This window comes from Limulus polyphemus, unplaced genomic scaffold, assembly GCF_000517525.1.
Source record: "Limulus polyphemus unplaced genomic scaffold, Limulus_polyphemus-2.1.2 Scaffold10939, whole genome shotgun sequence".
NCBI classification, from domain to species: Eukaryota; Metazoa; Arthropoda; class Merostomata; order Xiphosura; family Limulidae; genus Limulus; species Limulus polyphemus.
In genome coordinates this window covers 4,661-15,236 of record NW_013676549.1, presented here as the reverse complement: position 1 = coordinate 15,236, position 10,576 = coordinate 4,661, and the positions used below count along the sequence as shown (strand labels likewise).

Below are 10,576 nucleotides of genomic sequence, written 5' to 3'. Positions count from 1 at the left end.
TTTACCCCATGAACAGGATACATTTGAAAAGGATTCTCTATCATTAAAGAGACAGAGATCTGCAATTTGCAGGAGGACTCTTTCAGGGCACAAGAACTAGTGTTTGAATTTCTGTGGAGGAGTCTTTAAGGTGCCCATCACCAAGAAGTTATTGAACTTCGCAGCAACTACGAGATCAAGAAACAGGACCAATCTGCAAGATGACAGAAAAACAAGATGAAAAGAGGAAGCAATATGAAGAAGAACTTAAAATACTGAAGAAGAAAAAGACTGCATGATGTTTGTGAAAGCTTAAGAGCAGAGTCTGACAAATTTACTGAACAAGCAGGAAGCCGTATGACAGGAATAGTCCTGTCATATGGCTTCCTGTCTTGCTTTCTGCTTGTTCAGTATCCTTCATTCTTCTTCTTATGGTGTTAGACTCTGTGTTGAGTCCTGTCATATGGCTTCCTGTCTTGCTTTCTGCTTGTTCAGTATCCTTCATTCTTCTTCTCATGATGTTAGACTCTGTGTTGCAACCCTGCAAGGAGAAGAATAAAGGAGAAATGATCTGAGGCAAAGGATTTGGACCTTATTTGGAAAATAAAACTGAAGCACTTTCAAACACACAGAAAACGACCCGGAAAACAGGACTATTTAAACTTTAGAGTCCTACAAAAGACTTGTATAAATGTACATGTATGTTTGTATATAATTTAATTTTTGTTATTTGATTTTTCTGTAATAGAGATTCAGTGTTTTTTTGTTGTCAGCTTGTTATGAAAATAGATCTGTAAATTTTCTAAGGATTCATCTTATATTTGGTCAGTTGACAGCTGCAGGAGAGAGGGTTTTGTAAACTGTCGAAAAATAGCTAATATAATAATGATAACATTTGTCATTTTTAGTAGTTAAGTTGTGGAAATCTATTACACTAACACTCCAAGACTTAACAGAAGTTACTTGTTTATAAAGAAATTGTCCACATGACTCCATTGATAAAATAAGATATTAAAAATACATAATATGTTAGAGGATATTTTATAAATTTGAAAAGTTAATGGATAGTTAAAGTACACTTTTCAACATATTGTGGGACAGCTTTGTTTTCTTGAATGTTTGTAACTTTTGCAAAAGGTGTAGATGAAAAGGTTTAAATACATTGGTAACAACTGTGTGGTGTAGCAAGCATATAACAAGATTAGCCTTGAAGAAGCTCTTTTTCTTTAGATTTATTGCTTCCTATTAAATATTCAACATTTACGTCAGTGATTTTTTGATATGTTACTTTTGTCTTCCTGTTTCGTTTAATTATGCACACCAAAATGGTCATTTTGAAATTGAAGGTGAATTATTCATAGAGGTTTAACAGTTACTTTTTTAGGATGAATCTTTACATGTGTAATAAATCGGTCTTTGTTGTCTGCTTGCAGAGTAGTCCCAAGCAAGGTCATCCTGCAGTTTCCCGCCAACTCGTGAGAAGTTTATCCATGCCTACATCCACACCAAATAACATTAAGGCCAATATCAGTAGTCTGTCGCCTGCCTTGTCTTCTACAACTAACACTCCCATTCTGAGCACCCCTCAGAAACACTCGGTTGATGCTACCTCCAAAGCTGTGGCAGCTCTTGTCTCTCCAAACATAATATCTGCCCCTAAACTCTCCACCTTGATGTCAGTAACTGCAACAGGTCTTCCTCATAATGGTGGAAGTAATTCCCGTCCTCCATCTCAAGGATCAAGTCAATCTCTTCCTAGTCCCAAGACTGTTATAGCCAATGTTAATGCAGCTCAGTTCATGGGAGTCACCCAACTGCAGTCGGTGGTTTCTACTGGTGATCAGCCTTCATCTTCCCCTCTGACATCTTCAACGCCACCATCAGGATTAACAACCATGGACATGAAGCCATCTTCACCAGCTTTTGTTGGTCAGCCCCCTGTTTTACAACCGGTATTCAACCAGGGTCTTCCTGGCATGGTGAACCTAACTTTTCCTACGGCTGCCAGAGGAACAGCCACTGCTGGCTCAAGGAGAACCAGTGGCACTTCTGCACCTACATCAAGCACTCTACAGAACCTACAAACTATTGTAGTCAAGCAGGAAGCAGGAGGGAAGCCTAAATCTTCAGTTGCTACTCTTCCTATCCTAGCTACAGGGACTGCAGCCAGTACAATGAGATCAGTGGGAAATGTATCTAAACCAATGGTAGCTCGTCTGGTGTCGGGGTCTCAGATGGTTTCCTTGGGCAGTCTAGTACCAGCCTCTGCTGGTCTAGTGACTAGCCAACCAGGAATGGCTCCTGCTGGAGCTTCTACCATTCACATTCAAGGAAACAGTTTTGTTCGTCCGCTAGGAGCTGCAACTCAGCTTAATGTACTTCAGACTAATCAATTAGCTACTGCTGGAGTTAAGTAAGTATAGGTTTTACTGATGAGAGAAAGGAAGTTAGAGGAAATATGATTTTATAATTAATGTCTCATATTTTATTTTATATAGTAGTTGTTTTGACTTGTGAGCAGAAAGGCAAGAAACAAAGTAAATCTATAAGATGAAAAATGTACAGAAAAAATGTCATAAATAATTAAAAACCATGCTTTTTATGTTCACAATTGATAGATTATCTATAATTTTTTTATGTGCAGTTACTCATAATGTAGCAGATAACAGTCAACTTAGATTAACGACTCTCACCAGCTAACAAATGTTATTTTACTTTAATATTTAATGATACAATGAAGATAGTGAATTGTTTGATAGGAAACTTTGTCCATTTATTCTCAGATTGTTTCCCAGACAAATATTTTTTTTTTTTACTTTCCATATGTCAATCTCTTTCTTATGTTTAAAATGTTCAATATAACTAAAAATTCCCAAATAAAGATATACTGTAAAGTAGATATAATAACAATAATCTTCATGCTGATCTTAAAATCACATTATGCTCGTAGGTGGGAGTTTCTTTGTCACTTGTTATATCAGTAACACTTTGAAACTACAGTTTAGCTACACCTGAAAACCTCTCTTGTTGTATTTAACTTTGTTTTCTCTTGGTTTTCTTTACTCAACAATTAGAAAAGCCTTCACAACTTTAGATGAACCTAGAAAAGGCACATTATTATGTGTATGAGAATTGATTACCTTTCTACAATTTACTTAGGTTAAACAGATTGGCTCTGATGACTCAAGGGACGAACGCAACAACAACGTCTCTCTCCCCAAATGTCTTGATTTCCCAGCCAAAGCTTCTATCTGTTACTCAGGGGCAGTTGGGACTACTTCAAGCTGCTCAGCTTGAAGCTATGAACTCTGCTACGCAGGTTACTCCTATTCCTATAGCCACATCTCACAGTTCCAGTCCAGTGAAAGCAGCAAACTCTTCAGGGCCCTCTAGTGGTGTGGCCACTAGTCCATTGCCAGGAAAGCCTTCTCAAACCCTTGTTATGTCTCCCAAAGGAACAAATCAGTTTGCAACTGGTGGTACCTCAGTTTCTTTAGCTCAGGGTTCATCGCTACCCAGTGTAATATTTGCCACAAGTTCTCCTGGTTCTTCATCTGCCGTAGTATTTGGTGAGTTTACTCTTACTTTGGTTAGAGGTAGTTGTAGAGCAATTAACATTAAATGTAGACAGCTGTTTTTCAACTGAAACAATATTTTAGACTAGAGCTATTTAAATATACACCCACACTAACAAAGTATTGTACACAATCTGGTTAACCTAGTTATTTAAATATACACCCACACATACAAAGTATTGAACACAATCTGGTTAACCTAGTTATTTAAATATACACCCACACATACAAAGTATTGTACACAATCTGGTTAACCTAGTTATTTAAATACATACCCATACTAACTAAGTATTTACACAACCTGGTTAACTTAGTTATTTAAATATACACCCACACTAACTAAGTATTTACACAATCTGGTTAACCTAGTTATTTAAATACACATCCACACTAACTAAGTATTTACACAACATGGTTAACTTAATTATTTAAATACACACCCACACTAACAAAGTGTGGTACACAACATGGTTAACCTAATTATTTAAATACACACCCACACCAACAAAGTATTGTACACAATCTGGTTAACCTAGTTATTTGAATACACATCCACACAAAGTATTGTACTAACAAAGTAAGTATCTAACAAAGTATTGTACACAATCTGATTAACCTAGTTATTTAAATATACACCCACACTAAGTATTTACACAATCTGGTTAACCTAATTATTTAAATACATACCGACACCAACAAAGTATTGTACACAATCTCGTTAACCTAGTTATTTGAATACACATCCACACTAACAAAGTATTGTACACAATCTGGTTAACCTAGTTATTTAAATATACACCCACACTAAGTATTTACACAATCTGGTTAACCTAGTTATTTAAATACACACCCACACTAACAAAGTATTTACACAATCTGGTTAACCTAATTATTTAAATACATAATTAGGTTAACCATGTTGTGTACCATACTTTGTTAGTGTGGGTGTGTATTTAAATAATTAAGTTAACCATGTTGTGTAAATACTTAGTTAGTGTGGGTGTGTATTTAAATAACTAGGTTAACCAGATTGTGTACAATACTTTGTTAGTGTGGGTTGTGTACAATACTTTGTTAGTGTGGGTGTGTATTTAAATAACTAGGTTAACCAGATTGTGTACAATACTTTGTTGTGTGGGTGTGTATTTAAATAACTAGGTTAACCAGATTGTGTACAATACTTTGTTAGTGTGGATGTGTATTCAAATAACTAGGTTAACCAGATTGTGTACAATACTTTGTTGGTGTGGGTGTGTATTTAAATAATTAGGTTAACCATGTTGTGTACCATACTTTGTTGGTGTGGGTGTGTATTTAAATAACCTGGTTAACCTAGTTATTTAAATACACACCCACATCAACAAAGTATTGTACACAATCTGGTTAACCTAGTTATTTAAATACATACCCACATCAACAAAGTATTGTACACAACCTGGTTAACCTATTTATTATTTTGTCTTTATAACTAGTTATTTAAATACATACCCACAGTAACAAAGTATTTACACAACCTGGTTAACTTAGTTATTTAAATAGACACCCACACTAACAAAGTATTGTACACAACATGGTTAACCTAGTTTATTATTTTGTCCGTATAGCTGTTTAAGGGATTGTTTACCAGATCAGTGTATGACTGTATTCTAAATAGTTTGGTATTTTAGAGTACTCTGTTGAGTATTCTTAGACTGTATAACTGTTTTGTGTTTCAGCTTGCCAAGGATCTCTAAAAACCACACAGACTTACATGATGGCTGCACCTGGAGCCCCTCCAGCTGTTATAATGGCCACTGCAGCCCAGCAAGGGATTCGAGGAGCAGCTGTCACCCCTCTTAATGTCAAAGCACTTCAAGGCATCAAAGTCATCCCTATGTCTCAGACTGTAGCACCTGTTAAAGGATGTAAAGGTCAGCCTCTGTTTGCTAGGATCATTACCCCCTCTGGTGGAATAGCCCTCCACCCAACAGGTACTGTTACTGCTGGCTTAGGACAGCAAATGACAGCTTCAGCAGCTGTTAGTATTGTTCAAGGCCTTGGGCCTCTACCCATGCAGTCATCATCATCTCTTGTATCACAGAGTTGCTCTCCAGGGAAATCAACAGCTATTACCCTTCCTGCAACAATTAGCCAACCATTAGTTGTTCAACCTACAGCCAGTTCTAGTGATACTCCCACTACATCTAGTTAAAGTCAAGCTTTCTAAAGGTTTATCTGGTCTGTGATTGACCTCATCTTTCTGAAGCTAAATGTTTTATGTAAAAGGAAATGTAAGAACTAAAATTTATTCACACTCCTAGTGAACTAAGAGGTTGAAAAACGTCTTTTCTTTGCTGTAGAATTTTTTTTACTAGTATTACATCTCTCATGTGAAGGATGAGATAAAGAATTTATGTATTGAACTTTTATTGTTATTAAATTTATTTCTTTGAATGTAAACACACATTTGTTACACATTTTGCTTTTTTTTTATGCCATGAGGACAAAAATTGAAACAGCCTAGTTATTTAAAGAAGTACACTTAAAATTCACAAACCAGAAAGGATGGCACCAATACTAACAAGAATCTATGTTCTAAAACTGTGTAATAACGGAATAAACAAAGAGTAAAGAACTGATGTTGGACAGTATATGATTTTATAACTATTTCACATACCTGATCTTTGTAAGAAGCTTTCATTTTGCATAAATATTTTACGTATCAGATACTAATTTTATAGTAAATCATTTATAAAACAAAGTTAATAAACATCTAATTCTAGATGTGTAGATTTCATTCATATTTTAAAGTTTAGAGAAGAAAAATGTACATTTTTCACAATATATATATATATAATAATTGAGTTTTTATGACATTTTTGTAATATACACGCAAGTTTAAAGCAAGGTATATTTTTACCAAGAAACATTGTTGTTGTACTAAAACATACCACAAAACCAAATGAACATTATTTTACAAACAAGAACTAGATACGGAATGAACAGTTCAGAGGTCATATATACGTGTTTAATATCTGTGTAATTTGGTCGAGTAAATGTAATTTATGTACTGTATTAAGTTGCCTTCAGAACTTTCTGTTAAAATAAAGTATTGTTAGTTCTTAGTTTTGTAAGAAGAAAAAACAGATGTATTGTGATATTAAATGAAATGATTAGTTAACACTACCCAAACTTTGCTTTAACAGCTATTTTTTGTTTTGATATGTTCAGCTGTAAGAATCAGACATTAACCAAAATTACTTAAAAAGTTCTGTTTACTGATGATGTAATATTAAGAGTGTTTTGACTTATTTACTAGATAACAAACTCTGTACTCAGAGTATATAAGTTTATTCTTGGAATTTAAAAATGGACAGATTGAAAGAGTAATTAATAGTATTTCAGTGCAGTGGAGGTGAAACCAGTATTAATAATATATGTAAAGATGAATTACCTTTCTGTTTGATATGGCAATTTTAAATATGTATATGTACTGATGTCTAGTAAAATCTGTGTATAAAATATGTACAACAGTGACATGTTTTAAACTACAAGTGATTCAGGAACAAGCCACTTACAGATATGATGTGTGAACACATACTCTGGATGATAAAAATGGGTCTAAGGATATTTTATATAATGAAACTTGCTTTTAAAAGTTATGGTGTACTCCCACCTTGAAAAAATATATAAATCTGAGTAAAGTAGAACTAAAAGTAATGTACATATACGTATATACAGATTTATATCATCTGAGAATCAGTTTTGAAAGTGGGTAAATTTTTGTTACATTTGGCAAGTACATGTGGTTTTCATCTCAAGTTTTTAAAACAACTAAATAGGAGCCACACAACATCTGGAAATTCAAAAAGTTTGAATAAAACATTGGGAACTGTAGGACTTGATCATAGTAGTCTCCAAAAAAGTTACCCACTCTTGCTGTTCTGTCCATAACTGTTCACACCTGATGATTCTGTGAACATTACTGGTCTGTAGGTAAGCATTTGAATTAGCACCAATAAAAATCCTTCTCTGGCATCTTTTAGGACTTGTTTTCTCTCCTGTACTGGTAGCATGTTCAGCATTTTGCTACCTTACACTCACAAGTAATCTTTGAATCCTGTACTGGTAGCACATTCAGCATTTTGCTACCTTACACTCACAAGTAATCTTTGAATCCTGTACTGGTAGCACATTCAGCATTTTGCTACCTTACACTCACAAGTAATCTTTGAATCCTGTACTGGTAGCACATTCAGCATTTTGCTACCTTACACTCACAAGTAATCTTTGAATCTGATGCTTCTGACATGTGTTATCCAGTTTATTTGCAATTTTGACAGAATATCTGCTGGTTGTCCTTACAGTTCCCAGTAATTATTGGCTTCACAAGGATCTCCATAGATATTGTTTCACAATAACACCACAACCTTAGGTAAAGTTTAGTAAAAACTTTATATATCTACCAAAAAGCAAAAAACTTATTTTCAGTTTGGGGGTTGACAAACACCATTGGATTTTTATTTAACAGTGCATGTTCTGTAAAATTGGGGAAATACTGGATGTGTAATACTATACATAATCTGGTTGACTCTGGAATTCATTGTTAAATAATGCATATAAGTAGAGTGGCCCATATAACTTAAGACATCCAGAGTCCTCTATAATGACTAGTTACCGAAGGATCTTTGTTACAGAGCAAATGGGCCTAATTTAGCACAGAAATCCATAGAAATAATCAAATAATAAAGAAAACTGTGGATACGTATTAAGAGAAGGATACAAACTCCAGAGGAGAGGATAGATAAAATGGGTTTGTTGTCAGTGTTTTTAAACCCAATGCCAAGGAAGAACAAATGTAATAATAATAGTATATAGAAGACATGGTTTTTACACTTTGATCTTATAATTGGTATTATGGTTCATGATTTTTTTTCATCATGTAAAAAAAAGACTATTTTCTGAAGAATTACTTAATGATAAATGTTTAATTCCACATTAAATTTATGTATCATCCATATTTTTATTACTGCAAATAAACAATTTATATAACTTTATACTTTGATACCTTGTAGCTGTTCTCAAATGTTAGTGGTTTTTGAATAGTTGCAATTAAAGCTTTAACAAACATAATTTAATGTGACAGTTGTGAACTGTAAACTTTGAAATCGTTAATGCATTCAAACTACTGTGATTGAAATTGGTGACCAGTAATACTTTGTAAGTGAATAAATACAAAAGCTGACCTTGATCTTTGTTAGCTGTAATATGTGAAAGTTAACGACATGTGTTACTGTATAAGATGATGGGAGAAAATTTTTAACTACACAACTGAAAATCAGTGATATCAGTTTTGTTTTACAAGATTTTTGTAACCAAACAATGTCATCATTTTTCATAGCATTGGTCCATCAAAACTTAATATTAAAGTTGGCAGTGGCCAAGAAAGTGATACCTGTATACCTTTCGTCTTAAAATCTGGTTATTGCTATTTCAAACTGTGGTAAAAGTTCTCAAATTTTGTTGTCTTGATAAGCGCACGGATTTCTTTTTTAATTCATAACAATAACTTTGGGAGGAGACTTTGAATTGTCAGAAATCTTTATAATTCTTTGCTTGAATTTACAACCTATATCGTAGTTGGACCCTTTAACTGTGGTTTTATACAAAAAGCCTTTTAACAGTGATAAATCGGTCATAAAGAAATATATTAGAAAAGAAAACCCTTACCATAAAACGTATCAACTTCAATCCTTGAGCCAAGAATACAACTGAATATTTATACACATATATCCTTAAGGTGTATAATAACTTCACAAACGGTTTCAAAAACAAATAGAATTACTAAACAGTAATACAAAAATAATCCGAATAAACAACAAACACTCGGAACATAATCATATCTACAAAATGCTACTACTGAATGAAAATATAAACTAAATCCGTTAAAAACACTAAAATCCATTTGATATACTGCAAAATAAACCCTTTATACTGAATTGCAAATACAAGATGTAATATTGATACACAAACAAATATAATTGCTGTGACTAGAAAAGTGTACTCAAACCCATAAAGAAATCAACATTAAATAATTAATAAATGAAACACGTTTAAATGTGAATTATTCAAAATCATGATACTGATAGACTAAAAATAAACACTTCGAAAATAATACGTGCATTCATAAAGTAATATATTTACACTTAAATGTGAGAATGGTCCCGGAATAAACATAATTACAAGTAAAAAAAAAAGGGGGCGTTGAAAATAAAAGTGGCTAAGCCATTTCAGGCCTATTAATCTTATGAATAACAAACCGACTTAAGTGTATAATAATAAATTGGACAATGTAGTGAATACATTATATTGTGAACATCACCTTAGAGCTTGGAAAACAATAATTGCCACCTTATGTGACTGTCCTAGCCTTTGATGATTGTTTAGTCCTACCCATATAGGATGGAAGGCCAGAGTTGTCTTTCTCCTCTGGCTTTCGTGGACAACTAGGTGGGTACTTTCAGCTGTTTTTACTTATCAGGTGAGTCATTATGTATTAAAACAGCATCCTCGTCGGTATCAAACTTAGACTCCTGATCAAGCCAGTATATAAAAAGTTCATCTCTAACATAGGGATACAACATATTGACGTTTTACACATTCATCTCTAACATAGGGATACAACATATTGACGTTTTACACATTCATCTCTAACATAGGGATACAACATATTGACGTTTTCCACATTCATCTCTAACATAGGGATACAACATATAGACGTTTTACACATTCATCTCTAACATAGGGATACAACATATTGACGTTTTACACATTCATCTCTAACATAGGGATACAACATATTGACGTTTTACACATTCATCTCTAACATACGGATACAACATATTGTTACGTCTCCGTTTGTTAATTAACTTTTCGTAACTTCGTTCCTACGAAACTTAAGCGACACAACTCCTTTCTTAATAAAACTAGTTTATTCTTTCCAAATATAACTTTACCGATACACTCAACTTCAACAATCGAGC

At 33.7% G+C, this 10,576-nt stretch overlaps 1 protein-coding gene across 1 annotated transcript; it reads left to right on the top strand.

The window, feature by feature from the left end:
* The first annotated feature begins 521 nt into the window (after nt 1-521).
* On the top strand, nt 522-7,652 carry LOC111083737 (mucin-5AC-like). Its single transcript, XM_022380398.1, has 3 exons — nt 522-2,392; nt 3,139-3,548; nt 5,270-7,652. The coding sequence occupies exons 1-3, from the start codon at nt 1,365-1,367 to the stop codon at nt 5,743-5,745; spliced, it is 1,914 nt and encodes a 637-aa protein (XP_022236106.1). The 5' UTR covers nt 522-1,364; the 3' UTR covers nt 5,746-7,652.
* The last annotated feature ends 2,924 nt before the right edge of the window (nt 7,653-10,576 follow it).